The sequence below is a fragment of the Cheilinus undulatus genome, linkage group 17 (genome assembly GCF_018320785.1).
Source record: "Cheilinus undulatus linkage group 17, ASM1832078v1, whole genome shotgun sequence".
In the NCBI taxonomy this organism is placed as follows: Eukaryota; Metazoa; Chordata; class Actinopteri; order Labriformes; family Labridae; genus Cheilinus; species Cheilinus undulatus.
Window position 1 is genome coordinate 41,699,862 of NC_054881.1, and position 17,686 is coordinate 41,717,547.

The 17,686-nt window shown below is 40.9% G+C and overlaps 1 protein-coding gene across 1 annotated transcript in view; it reads left to right on the forward strand.

Annotated features, from left to right (window-relative positions):
* The first annotated feature begins 8,441 nt into the window (after nucleotides 1-8,441).
* olfm1b (olfactomedin 1b) overlaps nucleotides 8,442-17,686 on the forward strand; it is a 52,536-nt gene continuing 43,291 nt past the window's right edge. Inside the window, exon 1 of the mRNA XM_041810881.1 lies at nucleotides 8,442-8,934. Within this exon, the coding sequence (XP_041666815.1) occupies nucleotides 8,869-8,934 (66 nt within the window). The 5' untranslated portion in view covers nucleotides 8,442-8,868. The remainder of the gene's footprint in view (nucleotides 8,935-17,686) is intronic.

Below are 17,686 nucleotides of genomic sequence, written 5' to 3' on the forward strand. Positions count from 1 at the left end.
TGAAATAGAGAGTTAAAATCATGAGTTAAAAGGTCAAGACATAAGATAAAATGCAAAATCAAGAGTTTAAAAACTCAAATTAGAAGATAAAAATCCAAAATTGTGACTCTAAAAGGTCAAAATATGAGATAAAATTCTTGATCAGGAGTTTAAAAGGTGGAAACATGGAATTAAAAGTCGAAGTTAGGAGTTTAAAAGGTGAAGATTTGATTTAAAAGAAAAAAAATTGAATCTTAAAGGTCACAATATGAGAAAAAAAGGTCTCAAAATATTGAATTTAAAAGTCAAAATCCTAAGTTTCAGTCGTAGACTTGGGATGCAAAATGAAAATATGAAATGAAAACACAAATTAATTCCTGACTTTTTATCTAATTATTTCTACTCTCTACTTTTTCAGATTTTTATAACTTAACAAGGATTTTATTTTGTAATCTTCAGGTTAAATTTACATTTTTATACTGGAGGAAATCTGCAGAAGTCATAGCAGGAGGCCGATTCTAATTCATATATGATCTCGTGGGCCGGGGCCACATTTGGCCCCCGGGCCTTGAGTTTGACACCCGTGGTTTAGGCCTATCAGAGGCCCAGTAACCCTTATATGTTTCACCATGTGGCTCTGGGTAAAAAAAGTTTTGCCATGCTCAGTCTAGACTGATGAATAGATTTTTTCATCTTCATTTTCCGTCTCTGCACAGACCTGGAGCATGTCCTCTTTCATCCCTCGAGGTCTGAAGGCTAAACGCTGATTGCTGCGTGATTATCTAATGCACTAACAGCGCCTGGAGTTCAGCTGGCAGAGAACTGTTAAATCATTCTTTCATACAGCTCTCCCTTTAAGTGCAAAATCTGGTCAAGGTCTAGACCAGGTTTCAGCACACGTAGTGTACGGGGCATTACCAAGACCTAATTGACACAGAAGAGAAAGCTTTAATAGCTATCTGTAACATCGAGCTTGCAGAGAGCACAAAGGAGGAAAAGTGATGAAAGGGGGAAGTAATGGCAGCACGCCTGAGAGGAAAGACACAAATTCTATTAGGACCTAAATTTAAACCGAAGCTCTTTTACTCCGTCTCTCGCTCCCACTCTCTTTCACACGTTTCACAACAGGGAGGAAAAAAAGCTCAACTGGTGAAATAGCTGTGCCTTTTTGTAGAATGAGGACAAAATTTGGAAGGTTCGCCAATTTTTTTCCCATGCCGACTTTAAGATGCATGAAGAAAAAGGAGCAGTGATTTATGCGTTTAACTCAGATTGACTTCCCCTCTCGGTGCACCTGCAATAAAGACATTCGACATACATTTACATGCAAACAAGACAGGCCAGCTATTTGCATTTCAAGCTCAATGGGCAGGGAATAAATCCTGAGGGGGGAATATCCATACGAGCAGCCACATTAAATCAACATTGCGCTTCAGTTTTGGCGCCCTTTTTCTTCGAGTTCCTCCAAATCACAGCGGTGCTCCATCATCTCCTTTTCCCGCTCTGGCGTTCTTCAATCACTTATTGTTTCCCCATCCATCACCGCTTCACCATTGCCCCTTACGAAGCGATGAGACACATTATTCCGTCTTTACTTCACACTAACAAGGACGCCCGGCATAATCAAAGCTGTCACTGTAATTGGGCTTTTATTTTGACGGGTTAAAAATGTGCCAGAAAGTGTTGTGTATTAATAAATCTAACCGGAGCTTGGCGTCTTCTTTAGCAAAGACAAGCCTCCTCTGTCTTCATTTAGGAGTCTTAATAACAGAGCTTTTCATCAGGCGTGATTAAAGTGTCCGCTGTGTTTAGTAGTCCTTCATGCCTCTAAAGAAACTTTAATATTGGCCACGGTGCCGGTGAGATGTGTCTCCTGCTGGCGACTGTGTGGGCCGTGTGTGCCGCCATGCAGAGTGGAGCTCCTGCCGCCAAACAAATGTTCCTCTTTATGTGTAGAGCAGTTCTCTCCTACTACCCACCAAGATCGCTCCCCTGCCCCTTCAGTGAATCCTCACAGAGCGTGTGATGGGAAATATCCGGCACAGTAGAAAAGAACTTACGGTACTTCTGAAGGAATAAATCAGACATACCGCTGATGCTTTCTTCATTCTTGAACTTTCCACAGTCTCACAGACACTTGTGCTGGTTGCCGTTACGGATGCGGGTGAAGATCAGTTCAGTGATGAAAATCAGACAAAGATGGAAAAAGAAAAGTCACAGGTATGAGACCAACCTTGATGACTGCTAAAACAGGACAAAAGAAAGACTCGGCACACATTCCTCCGGCACAGCAAGGCCAGAGATTTTCAGATAAAGCAGGAATGATGTGCTTTAACTTTGCAATGCTGAAAGCCTGTAAAATCAAGTTAAAACTGAGTCGCTGTATAAAAACTCCAGAAAGCAGTGACAACAGAATGCAGCATAAAGGAGGAGCTGGGGTGGAGGTGGGTTGCAAGAGCAGCTTGCCGAGAGAGCAGCAGAGCGTGGCCAGTGCTTAGACAACGTTACTCAACGCTGCTCAACCAAAGAGCCACACTGTTGAAAAATACCTTTGCAAGAGCCACAATCTGAGTGGTGAAAAAGTGGCTAGAAAAGCTTAGAGTAGCAATAAAAAGTAGTCAAAGGTGGCAAAAATGTAAAAAAAAAAAGCAGCAAAAATGGGGAGGAAAAGTGGAAAAATAGTCTAAAAGTAGCTGAAGGGGGTGAGAAGTTACAAAAAACAAGTTACAAGTGGCAAAAAATGGTTCAAAAGTGGCAAAAACAAGGCAAAAAATGAGTTAAAAAGGACTAAAATGGGCAAAAAGCAGTCAAGAGTGGCAAAAATGGGCATCAAAATAGGAAACTAGAAGTATTTAATGGCAAAAGGTAGCTGAAATGGGTTAAAAATGGCAAAAAAATTGTGAAATGGGGCAAAAATGGGAAAAAATGGCAAAAAGAAGAGGCAAAAATGGGGGAAAAAATAAAACGAGTGGTGAAACAGGGGTTAGCACTGTTGCCTCACAGCCAGATGGTCGCTGGTTCTGGTCAGGGTCAGGGTCTTTCTGTGTGGAGTTTGCATGTTCTCCCCGTGCACACATGGGTTCTCTCCAGGTACTCCGGCTTCCTCCCACCACCAAAAACATGCTTGTTAAGTTAACTGGTGACTCTAAATTGCCCGTAAATGTGAATGTGAGCGTGCCTGGTTGTCTGTCTCTATATGTCAGCCCTGCGATTGACTGGCGACCAGTCCAGGGTGTGCCTCGCCTCTCGCCTGATGACAGCTGGGATAGGCTCCCATTCCCCCGCAACCAGGAACAGAATAAGCAGTATAGAGGATGGATGGATGGATGGATGGATGGTATTTAATGGCAAAGGTAGCTTAAATGGGTGAAACGTGGCCAAAAGAATGGTAAAAAGGGGCAAAAAAGTGTCCCTTTTTCTAGGACGTCTGGGGGATTAATGTTTAAAATGAAGACATAAAACAGCCACAGATAATCACAGAGGAGCCACATGCTGAGTATCACTGGCTCAGAGAGAATCAGCTGGCCATCGGCTGAGGAGGGCTTGCGTGAGATCAGCTGATCTCAGTTATGGCAGCGCTTGACTCGGTAGCATGCCTGTGCTAACGCGGTAGCTCGATTTGTTGATGCTCCTAAAGCAGAAGGATAGACAAAGCTGTCTTGTGCTCATTAGAGATGGTGGCGGTGGCTCTTCCTCACTCAGTCAGCAGCAAAGTGTTCCAGGGACTAAAAAAGTTCATTCCACTAAGTTTTTATTTCAACAGAGTAAACTCGCAGAGAGCTTGTCTGCATTGTGTGAGAGTATCCTCCTGACACCTGAGCTTCTGTTTGGAATGCAGTTTTAGTTTCTTCCACTTACTCAGAATCATTAAGACCTGATGAGTTTAAAAAGCTTAGCCTTCTCTTTAACCAGGAATTAATTAGGACAAGATTTTTCATCTAATATCAACACAAATTCTCTAAAACTCCAAAGAAACTGCCAAAATATCAGTTAAAAATTCTTAATCATGTTTTTATAATTCCCATAAAAACTACCCCAAATTTCTTCAAGTATTCCTCAAATGTCTCAACTAAACTTTATTATAAAACCTAAGTTTTTATTAAAAATTCCATTTAAATTCCTGAAAAATTTCAAAAGAAATCCCCAAAATCCCAAAGCAAACTGATCCACAACAAACGTCAGAAAATTCTCCCAAAAATGCCAACAAATTCTTCTGAAAATTCCTTTACATTTGAGCAATATCAAAGGAAAAAACACCTCCCAATTCCATATCAGATTCCCAAAATTAAAAACTAAAATTCCCAAGTTTCTGTGAGCATACCTAAAAATTCAGAAGCAAATCATTCCCAAGAAATTCAAATTAAATTCACCCCAAAATACAAACGAATTTTCCATATTAACACAAAAAATGGCAGTTCCTCCAAATCTCTTCAACGTTAAAAAAAAACCCCAAAATTTTTATAAAATACTCAAAAATTTCACTGCAATAAAAGTTACAATGGAACTGTCAAAATATACCAAATACTATATAAAATATACAAACAAATTCCATGAAAACTTACAAGAAATAATCTCAAAATTATTCGTGGAAATCCCTGAAATTGTCATTAAATTTCTCCCAGTATTTCATGTGAATTACTAATACTTTAGGACAGTCCAGAAAAAATCTGAAAAATTCTAAAGCAGAAAGTATTACCATGGTGTGTAGTGAGAAAGCCTATCAGGCTTTAACACTTTATAATTCCCTGATTTCTTTCATAAATATAGACGGTGGTTTGCACATTTTATTTGTGTTAGAGTGCCTTTAAAAATATTCACACTCTTGGTTATTTTCCCCTTTTACTGATTTTATAAATCAATCATTGTCGATATACTTTTGGCTTATTTGGCGAAAAAAAAAAAGGCAAAAACAAACCTATTCACCCCTTCAGGTCAGTATTTAGTAGAGTCACCTGTGGCTGCAGTCACAGCTCTCAAACATCTGGACTCAATGTTACTCCATGCTTCTTTATTTACCTCATTCATTTTACCCTCTACCTTAACAAACGCTCGAGGGTCGGCGACTCAGAAGCATCCCCACAGCATGATGCTGCCACCACCGTGCTTCAAAGTGGGGATGGTTTTGTCTGATGGCAAAAACAGCACAATTTTGGTCTCATCAGACCAAAGAACTTTCTCCCACTTGACCATGGAGCCTCCCACATGCCTTTTGGTGAACTTTACTCGAGATTTAATCCCATGAAGCTCTGACTGCTGAAGAACCCGGCCAACAGTTGTTGTCTGCAGAGTCTCTCCATCTCAGCTGCTGAAGCTTGGAGCGCCTTCAGGGTAGTCAGTCAGTAGCATTGGTGCTAGCATCCTGGCTAACAGTTACCTCATGAAGAGCTAAAAAAGCATGGCGAGCTATTATTGGGTTGAATTAGTGTTAAAGTTATTCATCTGTGCTTTTTTAACCAAGTTAAACGATTTTTCTACCCATTTTGCCACTTCTTTTGACTGATTTCTTTTCCACTTTTTTGGAACTTTTTACCACATTTAACCAATTTTTGTTACCTTTTTGCCACTTTTTGCCCAATTTTGTTGTTGTTTGGCCAAGTTTTCGCCATTTTCTCCCACCCCATTTAACTCCATTATAACACCTTGTAGTAACTTCGACCCATCTTACCACTTTTCTGCCACTTGTGATGTATTTTGCCACTGTTTGCACAGTTTTGCCCTTTTTTCTTATCACTTTTATCCCATTTTTACCACCTTTTTATGCAGTTAATCCTTTTAGACCAATTATAACCCATTTTTGTCACTATTTTGACACTTTCAACAAGATTTAACCAATTTTAACCCATTGATTGGCCACTTGTTTTTTTATATACCAATTTTTGCCCATTTCTGACTTGTTTAGCCACTTTTTGCCCACTTTTGCCACCTCCATGATCCCCCAGTTGTCTGGGCCCCAGAAAGCTCTCCCCTTTATCTCCCCTTATAGGCCACCTTGACTGTGACTTTATTTAAAAAAGTTTATTCTGTATTGATTTAAATATGGCGTGCCTTGGGTGAAAAAAGTTTAAAAACCACTGTACTACACATTCACTGCACTCAGGTGACCCCCACCTCTACTGGCACCAGTTGACTGGACCACTTTAAAGGGGTTGAATATGTAGTCACTTATTTTACATTGCATATTTAATTTAACTGACACTACCATGTAGAAAACTATGGAAATATTCAGCTGAATCACTTTTCTGTAACCCTTTCTCTTCGAACTTGAGTCCCCCTTTTATTTTGAAGATCTTTTCCTTTATATCTGGAAAGCTCTCCTCGACACACACTTAGGATCTGGATAAGAGACTAGAGATTTGAACTCACCCTGATGCTTCTACTAACAAAAGCCCCGTGGATCTAAAGTGGCACAGAAAGAGAATTCATTTCAGAAATTTATGAGCTACCAATCTATCAGAGCAAAATGTGGTTGAGACAGTAGCAGGCAGAGCATTTTAAGAACCACATGACCACCCAATTAAGTGCCTACTGTTGACATTCACAAAGGCCTAAGTGCTGGACTACCCACACAGAAACACAGTGTTAAAGTATTAAAGTGCTGCTCTGCATAGCTGAAAGAATAAAGCATGTCTGGTTGAGGAGCAGAGAAATAAATCCGATTTTACAGGGTTCAGTCATTTGTGTGTTACCTCAGAACTTCGAATTAAAAGTCCCGCTAATCTCTGTGGGTGTTGTAGTTTATCGAGGATGATTAAAGGTTCCAAATGTGGGGGATGGGAACGTTTTAAATGTTCAGCCTACTTTTTACTTCAGGGTAAAAGCTGTTTTAACAATCTGCAATAGAACAATTTATCTGATGCCTACGCTGCAGCAGCATGTTCTTAGGTATTATAATAATCTTTATTTGTTATAAATCTTACATAAACTCTGCATCGCAGTGAACTAGAAAAAAGTTTTTGTTTTCTTTGAATACACGTGGTCTTCGACATTGGTCCGAAGTGCCTAAAATACACCTGAACACCTAAAATAAAGTTATCCAGGTCCAGGTCCCCCTCCACTTAAAAGGAATATCTTAGCTCATGAAGCTAACGTGGCTTTGTTAGATTTGGACTTAGCAACATTAGCTACTGGGCGTTTCATGCAGGACGAGCTTTTTCCTGTAAGCAGGCTTCTTACTCTTCTTTATTAAACGTTTTGTCATCAGGTTTTGCAGGTCAGGTTTTTGAATGCTAAGTTTTGATAGCCTGACCAGTGGCGTGCACAGACTTTTTCAAGGGTGGGGCGAAAAAAAAAAAGGGCACATCCAGCGCGTTCTCGCCACTGCAGAGGGCACTAAGTTTGGCGTGTTTTCGAGGGCACTTTAGACATGTTTCTATGTTCTACAGATGGCGCATTATAGAGCCTTAAAACAGACTAACTACACAGACTACTCAGGTTAGTCTGTAGTTAGGATCAGCATCTAAGAACTGTGGAGATTCAACGCTGGACTGTGAGGAACACAGAAATAAATCAGTAAATCCCTAGGGGGTCTGGGGGTCTTCCTCAGAACACTTTCAATGAAGTAGATGCCATTTCCTGTGTTCTGGTGCATTTTAACACCATATTAGCACCAGATAATCCAAACTGGTTCTGTCAGATATAGTTCTGGATCAATGTAGATCAAAAAAGGGCCCAACATAGAAGTGATTGCAACAGTAATGTTTCATAGTATTTCTTGGTCCTAATGCTCTTCTGGAGTTTAGTGTGTTTTTCCACCTAAGAGGGCAGTTTAGTGTGTTTGCCAATGAGGAGGGTACTTAAACACACCTTTTAACCAGCCAAGGGGGCACTTTAGTGGGTTTTGCCAACAAGGAGGGCACTTTAGCACGGGTTTTGGCTCCAAAGAGGGCACTTTAATGCATTTTGGCTCCAAAGAGGGCACTTTAGCATGGGTTTGGCTCTCAAGGACACTTTAGCACGGGTTTTGGCTCCAAAGTGGGCACTTTAGCATGGGTTTGGCTCTCAAGGACACTTAAGCACGGGTTTTGGCTCCAAAGAGGGCACTTTAGCACGGGTTTTGGCTCCAAAGAGGGCACTTTAGCACGGGTTTGGCTCTCAAGGGCACTTTAGCACGGGTTTTGGCTCCAAAGTGGGCACTTTAGCATGGGTTTGGCTCTCAAGGACACTTTAGCACGGGTTTTTCAACAATTGGGCCACGAGGGGGGCATATTCATGAGCCACTTTAACAAACAGACCTATTTTCTTGTGCCAGAATAGTTTCGTTGAATCGGTTATTCAGTAGAAATAAAAACCAGTCCAGGTAGGAATGAATGATGACCAGAATGATCTTCTATAAACTGGTATCAGGTTGGAAAGGCTCTCTCCCTCCCGTGTTGTTGCCAGTTTAAATCTCCCTCTCCCGGCGATGCAACTTCCGCTTTCAGCACCATGAACAGCGCCGTCACTCTCATTTTTTCATCGAGAGCTCACACGGCAGCTCGAGGCGGGGAGGTAAACTTTTGGCGATACCGGGAGTGAGGGCTTTCATAGCCGTGTGTAGACGACAGTGTTCGCCAGTCTCTGAGCCCGATGCTCATGCCAGTCCGACGCAGCGACAAATAAAAGTGCGGCCACGCAGAAGAAGAGAGCGACGGAGGGGAGAGGCACCGAGGGAAGATAGAGGCTCCCGATATGAAATGAATATGCACAGAAACGAGTCCGCGAAACAGACCAGTCGCTTTCTGATACTGGGTTTCTGAGAGGTACCAAAAAAATCACAGCGATAAACAAACAAACAAACAAAAAAAAAAACGCACGAGAGATCCAGGAGGAAAGGACTGCTGCGCGCGGGGGGACGCAAAGGGACTCGATCTGCATGTGAGACCGCTGGTCCACCAACACCGGAGGCACGAGATGCAGCCTGCGAGCAAGCTCCTGACTCTGATTCTCCTCATCTTCATGGGCACAGAACTCACCCAAGTAGGTTCCTCATTTCACACCATTTTCCACCCCGTGATTCAGAACCGAATGAAAGCAGAACCCTGGAGTTAATTGGCTTCAGATCTAGAGAGAGATTGCCCGGCTACCTCGCAGAATAAACCCCGGTGAATTAGCCCTCTACCCTGCTCAGACAGATTAACGGCTGGGATTACATGATGTGAATACATCGCGCTTAACGGGCAGAGCCTGGTCAGAACTGTGCTGCTCATTTAGCACAACTACTCTGACACAAACCAGCCTGTAGATTTCCCTTCATTGTTGCAATGTGGGCTGCTCTTAAATCAAAGCACCAGTGTCTCAGAGAAGGTGTTTGGGCATGCTCAGTGACCACACTGACTGTGTATGTGAGGAGGACAGGAACATTAAGTCCAGCAATGTAAAGCAACTCATCTCAGCAGTAGTAAAAGCAGTGATTACCAGCAGGGAACCAGAATTACTACCTGCTTTCTGCAAGCCAATTTGCAGCAATAGTTGCGTGTAAGTGTTGCCAGTATAAATCCTCAAGGTTGATAGAGAGAGAGAGAGAGTTGGTGTGAGAGGGAGGGGGTTTGTTTATTGCCAGGGCCCTGCCAACACTAAGCTGAAGAATCTGATGATTTAATTGCCCTTGCTCCAGTCATATTTCATGTTCTTCACTCTTGTGTGAATCCAATTGTGGTCGGTAATTGGAGGCTACAAGAAAAAAACAAAAAAATCAAATATGCCACTGAGGTACTATCAATAAATTAATCTCTGTTGGCTGCAGCTCTGTAATATACTCCGCCACAAGTGACAAACTCAATAAAATGTGCTGGAAAGTAGGTTGCTGCAAACCCGGCTGGCCCTGATATCCAGTGTGTTAGACCAGGGGTCCTCAGAGTGTGTGAGAGTGAGCCCCCCCAAGAAGAAATGATTCATTAGTGGACCCCCGCCCACAAAAACAGTTCAAACATTTATGTCTAATCTTTAAACAGTTTTAATGTTCATATATTTTGGATATTTTGGTTTGCAAATGGCCTTAAACATCTGCCTTTCCTGCTTATTCACTTATAATGCCATTGCATTTTTTTTTTTTTTTTTGGCTATTTGAGCTACCTGTCATCATTAAATATCCTTTTTTTCCTCTTTTGTTGCTCATTTTTGCTATATCTTTTTGTCACTTTTTTCCCATTTTTTTTGCCACGTTATCCCATTTTTTGCCCTTTTTTATGTTGTTTTTTTTTTTTTTACAATTTTTGCCATTTTTTGTCCATTTGAGCTGCCCATTGCCATTAAATACCACTTGTTTCCCTTTTTCCCAATTTTTGCTCTTTTTCCCAATTTTTTGCCACTTTTATCCCATTTTTTGCCCTTTTTTCCCAATTTTTGCCACTTTTATCCCATTTTTTGCCCTTTTTTCCCAATTTTTGCCACTTTTATCCCATTTTTTGCCCCCTTTCATTGGTTTTTTAAGCTTCCCATTGCCATTTAATACCACTTGTTTCCTTTTTTTCCCCCATTTTTTGTCCTTTTTTAACAAATTTTTGCCACTTTTAGTCCATTTAAACTACCAATACATACCACTTGTTTCCTTGGTTTTTGACCATTTTTGCCACTCTTGCCTGCTTTTTCCCATTTAAATCACTTTCCACTCACTTTTTTGTCACTTCTCACCCTTTTCTCCCCATTTTTGCCCCTTTTCACAGATTTTTTGCTGCTTTCTGACCATTTTGCCACCTTTAACCTGTATTTATTGCTACTTCAAGCTGTTTTTGCCACTTTTCGCCTCTTAGATTGTGGCTCTTGCAAAGATATTTTTCAAAACTGTGGCTCTTTGGTTAAGTAACACTGCTCTATAGCATAGTCCCTATAGTAACTATAAGTCTATCCATTTTGCAAAATGCACAGCAGAGGTTGGAAAAGGAAATCACTTTTTTTTCTGGTTTATGGCTCCCCTGAAGCTCTGTGGCGCCCCCCAGGGGAGGCCCGCCTCACACTTTGAAAACTGCTGCGTTAGAGCAATATTATTGATGCAATATTGCTACCTCCCCTGTAGATTTATGAGGAATGTCAGTGCTCAGGGACATTGCTTATTCATGGAGCAACAGCTTGCTTTAGACGTACACATGTGCAGCCTAATTTGTAATTAAATCAAAGCTGGAGCCTCCTTATACTGAGCCAATAATCTGAACTACACACACAGTGCAGCTGCAGAGTGCACAAAGATGCTGACACAATCGAACAATGGGGCTGTTTGCACTGATTGATGGAAGCCATCAGTCCAGAGGAAGAGAGGGGAAGGGAGCGTGTTTCACTTTGGGTCTCGTGACAGTCGAGCACCGCACAGTGCGGGTCAGGGCCCGTGTTACAGCGGCAGTGTCGGTCTGATGGACTCAGAGTGGTGTGACATGTGTTTGAAGGTAAGTCGATATTAGTCTGCTCTCTTCCTGGAGAACAGAAACAAAAGAGACACTGACAGGCTCTATTTATACTGGCCTGGCTATAGAAACCTTGAGCACCAGCAGGCCTCCGCACATCTCTGTTTGAACACAGATATAAAAAGTGAGAGGTGTATCTGGAAATAGAGAGGCTTTTTAATGCAGGTTGCTCATGGAGGGTGGGTGCACAGAAGCCTACTTTAAAGTGTAGCAGAATTATTTTGACACTCTTAACGTATGCAAAGCGCTGACATTTTTGTCCATTTGGGCAAATGTTTCCTCTTTCTCTGCTCACCGTTTAGCTGTGTTAGTGCATATGGTCTCTGTTTTTACAACAAAGTTTCTTTCTAGGCAGATTTTTGAATTCTAATTTCAGTTGCTCTAATAGGTCAGGGGAACACTGTGAAACAAATTTACCACCACAAAAATGTCCACTTCCAAAAAACTGCTATGAAAACTTAACAGATTAATATTTTTTTTCTGCTTTTTTTTTTTTTGGGCATAAATCTCTGTTATCAACTTCAGCTGTACTCAAAACTACCAAACATTCAGTCATTTGCAATCATGCACACATACAAACACTATCTTGAAATATCCTGATAAGCTCAATAACACAAGAACAAAAACTATTGAAATGACAGGCTTTTCACGCACAGGCCTATAATGGGGCAATGGCTTTGTTGATGAACAGTAAAAATGACAAATTTAACTATTTTTCTCAAAAAAAGAAACCATAACATTACAGAATGCATGATTATATCATGAAATGGCTATGAGATTAAAAAAAATGTGGTTTAAATGGGAGTCAATGGGACGTTTTTGTCCTTCATGACTCGAAAGCGTAGTGAATTTGAAATCAGACGCTACACAAAAACTAAAAATGCATCAAAGTCAGTATTTTGGCTGATGTTTGACATACCCTGGACTGACTTAAAGAAACACCCCCCACCCCCCCAACATTAGTTATCTGTAAAATAATTACTGTTTTGTGTTGGTTTTTCAAAAAAATATGACCATCCTGTAATCAAACTGGCATTTAAAGGGTTAAATCTTGAAAATTATTCAATAATCGATTGTTTTGATTAGAACTGAAGTTGATCAAAAGATTTGACCAAAAAAAAGCTGTAAAAAATATTACTGTATACTATTTTTGTTGCCATTTTTGGAAGTGGACGTTTTTGTCCTTAATGGCTTTAAAGGGTAGTAAATTAAAGTGATGCCTGAGGGTTCAATCTTGCAGTAATGTGAATGCAACCTTATCTTTGGAGCTTGAATACCTTGAATAAATCTGAAACAAATATATTGCAAACACTTGTACTTTGTGCAGAAAAATAGATGCTTATTCATTATTCAATGTGCCAAAGTCCACCTCACTGGCACTAAGCAGAAGCTTCAGGCATTATTACTTAATTTCATTTGTATGTTAAGATCCAGTTTTCCTCCTCTGGTTCTTTTTATTTTCAAGCTCTTTGTTCCAAATAACTGTAATAGTTCAGCAGCAGCTGAACTTCACATTGACTGAAAACCTTTTCTTATTAGATAATGCAGCCATCAGGGGAAGAAAAGTTCCATTGAGAAATAATTTGCTGTCTGAAAAGCAGTAAATCACAATAAATGGAGTTTAATACTCATTGCCAGGCAAAATAGAAATGTTTTGACAATATGGCAATGTTGTATCAATGCAAGACGCCATGTATTGATCTCTTATTATGCACTTGATTGCAAATTAAACCTTTGATGCAGTAAGAATAACATTTTTTTACTAGATATATCTCAGTCAGGAACACTCTTGTCATTCATTCTAACAAAATGCATCTACAGTTTTACTCAGCAGAGAAGGCTCTGCTCAAAAGATGCTTCCTGGGTTAGTCAAGCAGCATGTGCTAACTTTTTTGGGAAACCATAAGTAGAAACCCTGCATGGATACATTTATGACAATGGGTACAGTAAAAAAGCTGAAAAGCAATAAATCTATAGTAGCATGAATCTGAGGGTGCAACAAGCTTTGTGTTATAAAAGAGGAGGCTGGGGTGGAGGAGGTGAAGCTTTATGCTATAAAGGAGGAGGCTGGGGTGGAGGAGGTGAAGCTTTATGCTATAAAGGAGGAGGCTGGGGTGGAGGAGGTGAGGCTTTATGTTATAAAAGAGGAGGCTGGGGTGGAGGAGGTGAGGCTTGATGCTATAAAGGAGGAGGCTGGGGAGGAGGCGGTGGAGCTTTATGCTATAAAGGAGGAGGCTGGGGTGGAGGAGGTGAGGCTTTATGTTATAAAAGAGGAGGCTGGGGTGGAGGAGGTGAGGCTTGATGCTATAAAGGAGGAGGCTGGGGAGGAGGCGGTGGAGCTTTATGCTATAAAGGAGGAGGCTGGGGTGGAGGAGGTGGAGCTTTATGCTATAAAGGAGGAGGCTGGGGAGGAGGCGGTGGAGCTTTAGTCTATAAAGGAGGAGGCTGGGGTGGAGGAGGTGAAGCTTTATGCTATAAAGGAGGAGGCTGGGGAGGAGGCGGTGGAGCTTTATGCTATAAAGGAGGAGGCTGGGGTGGAGGAGGTGGAGCTTTATGCTATAAAGGAGGAGGCTGGGGAGGAGGCGGTGGAGCTTTAGTCTATAAAGGAGGAGGCTGGGGTGGAGGAGGTAATGCTGAGCTTCAGTTTGCAGTGGAACATAGTTGTACAGCAGTGGTTCTCAACCATAGATATGCCTGTAAAAGTCTGTGATGTGCAGAAGCCTTGAACTTATTATTCTACTTAAATTTCCTGTGATAACAAGGTCATTTGATTCTTTTTCTCAAGATTGTACTTTTTCTTTCTTCTTTTCTTTGGATAAAGTCGGTTTCCCAGAAGTACTGAGTTAATTCTGTGAGAAATTTATTAAATTTCAATGTTATCTAAGCGAAATGGAGTAAAAATAAAAGCTATGCATGCTTTTCTGTAACTGTGCTTTTCAAGCGTGTGTCTTGGTTCAACCATGCTTAGTTAAGGTCCAAGCTGCAACAATTTCCATTGAATAAATTCTTTGGTTTAAATTGGGGTTCTGATTTCTCATGGTAATGGGTCCTGGTGCCCTGTTGAGAGCCTCTGGTACATAGTATAGGAATAGTTTTGAAACTCGAGCTGTCAAGATTAATGGCATTAAACTACACTCCACAATCAGTGTGCTTTTTTAAAAATCGAGATTAATTGCAGGCTTTATTTTTGCTTGCAAACATAAGCCACTGCAGCATCTCCCTGCAGACATAGTGATGTAAAATAAGTCCACCGCTGCACCTTAATGTCTCATTTATTCAAGTCAAAAATCACCTGAGCCTTTTGTTATCAAACATTTACCTTTAACTGCTGACTAATTCCCTTTTCAGCACATAAATTCCTTTCTTTGTGGTTAAAACCATGTTAAAATCTCTGATACACCATTAAAAGCAGGTCTGTACTGACACTGGAATTTATTTACCCTTGGTTAAGTCAGTAGAAAAATCCAAACAGTGCTAAATGCAACATAGTGGAATTTTAGAATTCAGTAAAAAGGGTGTGATAAGTCACTATTAACTACAGAAATCCTGAGATTAATCACGATTAAAAATGTTAAATTTTGTCATTACAACAGTCTGATAACATATAACCAGGCCTGTTAGAAATACATGTTAGTTAAGGTAAAGGGGTTGTTGTCAGATTTTGTGAGATCTGCATTAAAGCTGTGCAATTAATCCAAATTTAGGTTAAATCTAAAATGACTGTGCAATATCTATTAAACCTTAATGTGAGTCAGAAAACCAGTTTAATGCATGTTTTTGCTCTAAAGATATTTTTGTACATTTTTCTCAATCAAAATGAGAATGACAAAAAAAAACTATCTTTCCATTCAGAGCAACGATTCACACCCACTTAGTAACATGAGTCAAAATAATCTCAGTCTTAAATAGACTCAGCCCTAGTTTATCCATCTAATACTAAGTTGGCTGTGATGTAGAAGTGGTGTTTTCATTCAGCTGTGTTTCTCTGCACAGAGTAAAGAGAAAGTGAAATTTGGTGTTCCACTGAAAACTGACTTTGTAAAAGAAAGTTGACCTTCAGTAGTTGGAAAAAAGGGACAAAAACACAAAATAGTTTTCTTCCCTCGACTAAGTTTAATACACAATGTTTAAAATCTAATATGGAGACTTAACTACCAGAATAATATCATATAAGATAGCGTCTTATCATGACGTCACTTTAAAACTGTGATATTATGATATCAGTCATCATACTGCTGTATCATGAATGAAGTATTTTGTGTTATCATACCAGAAATATTTTTATAAAATTTTATCCTATCCTGACTTAAATTGGTGAAAATCTATGGAATGTATTTCCTCATTTATTAAGTATTAAATCGATCTTATACTCTATGATATTTTTGGTTATGTGCTGTTATGATATTGTGTTGTGTTGTTATACTGTAATATATAATATTTTGTGATTAATGGTTTAGTAAGGAATGGTGTGATGTGGTTTGGTATACTATGCTTTACTATAGAGCGTTGTACGGTATTGCTTAGTTTTGTGTAGTAATATATTGTACGGTACAGTAAGATCTGCTTCTAACTCCGGGGTGTGGTATATGGCAATGCTGTGACACGGTGTAATTGGTATGGTATGGTTTGGATTGGATTGGATTGGAGTGGCGTGGCATGGCATGGCTTGGCTTGGCTTGGTATGGTATGGCATGGTTTGGTCTGGTATATGTTGTAGCATGGTGTGGCGTGGCATGGCATGGCTTGGCATTGCTTGGCATGGCTTGGTTTGGTTTGGCTTGGCATGGCATGGAATACTATGCCATGCTATGCTATGCTGTACTATGGAGGATCGTTTGGTGTTGCTTAATTTGGCATAGTAACTTATTTCACAGTGCAGTATAGTATGCTATATGGCAGATGTGTCCAAACTATGGCCCAGGGGCCAAATGTGGCCTGTGGTTCATTTTTGATTTTCTTGCTACAAACTCTTAAAACAAAATCAAACATGGCCGCCTTTAGAACATGAAGCCTGCGTTCAAAGTTTCAGCTCGAGCCAGTGCTACTGCGCCAATCTTGTAAACAAACATTTTGATGAGGAGATTTCACTGTGTGCTTCAACATATTTGCAGCCTAAATCTGTTTCAATATCAGGATTTATGATGCCCTGATGGATTACGGCGGCAGAAAGCAGTGCCAGTGGCGTTCCTTTGCTCCACTATGCTCCGCTACAAGCTCATGCATATCTTACTTACCATCTTCTTAAACAAAATAAAGTTTTCATGCAGTTTGAATGTGGAGATGAGCTGTCAGGGCGTCCTCAGATTAGCCCCCCAAACCCTGATAACCAACATTGTTTGCCATGATAAGGCTCGGTGTTGTATGTGGTACAGTGGTATGATACGGTGTGGTCTTTTTGTGTCTAATGGTTGAGTATAAGGTACAGTATGGTGACTAATCCAGTGTAATAGTGCCATGCTGTTTGGCCTCTGCTGTTTCAATCCTAACTCACAAGGTGTAAAAAAGAAGCAGTGTGTTTGGCCTTGACCTTTGATGCTGAAAGCTGCTCGCTCTCTTAGCACTCTTAATGACCACATTACCCAGCTTGCTTCAAAAGTCTCACGCAGTTTGAGACAGACAGGGCAGCTGTGCCTCCTTTTTTAACATCTGGCCGCGGGGAGCAGGGAGACACCTGATTAGTAGTTCTCTCTCCTCCTTCAATTCTGCCCGCATTTATTCACCTCTATCCCCTCAGCCTGAGGATTTGGCTGCTGCCTGGCGCTCACACAGAGAAGAATAGTAAGCAGCCAGAGAAGCGGCATCTGTTCCTCACCTAGCGGCTCCCCCTCGGCTTCAAGCCCACATCCTAAAGCATGTCTCAGACACCTGACTGAACAGATGGCGCCGCCATGGCCGCCCCCTTTGACACATGCAACCTACATAGCATCCCACAAACAAGCATCATAAGACACCTTTTACACGCATGCATGAGTAAGAATGTCTATGTCAGGCTCGTGTCTATCCCAGCTAACGGGGGATATTTTAAACAGTCAGGGCCTTTTTTTAAATAAGAAAATCAGTCCGGCTTTATGTGAGAAACCGAGACCGAGTTGAGCTGAATTGCAATATGCGTGGTGTGATTGGCAGCTGGGGTTGAAGCTATTTATTATTCAGTATGGCTGGTTGAGTGAGGAAGCAGAGAGAGAGAGAAAAAGCGAGCAGAAGAGGAGTAGGTGGAGACACGGCACATTCTGTAGTTCACTTGCAGGCTGAAAATGGGATTTTTCACCACTTTAAGTCCATTTATTACATAAGGTACTGGGTGTGTCAGCCCGGTTCTTATGCACTGTGTAAGT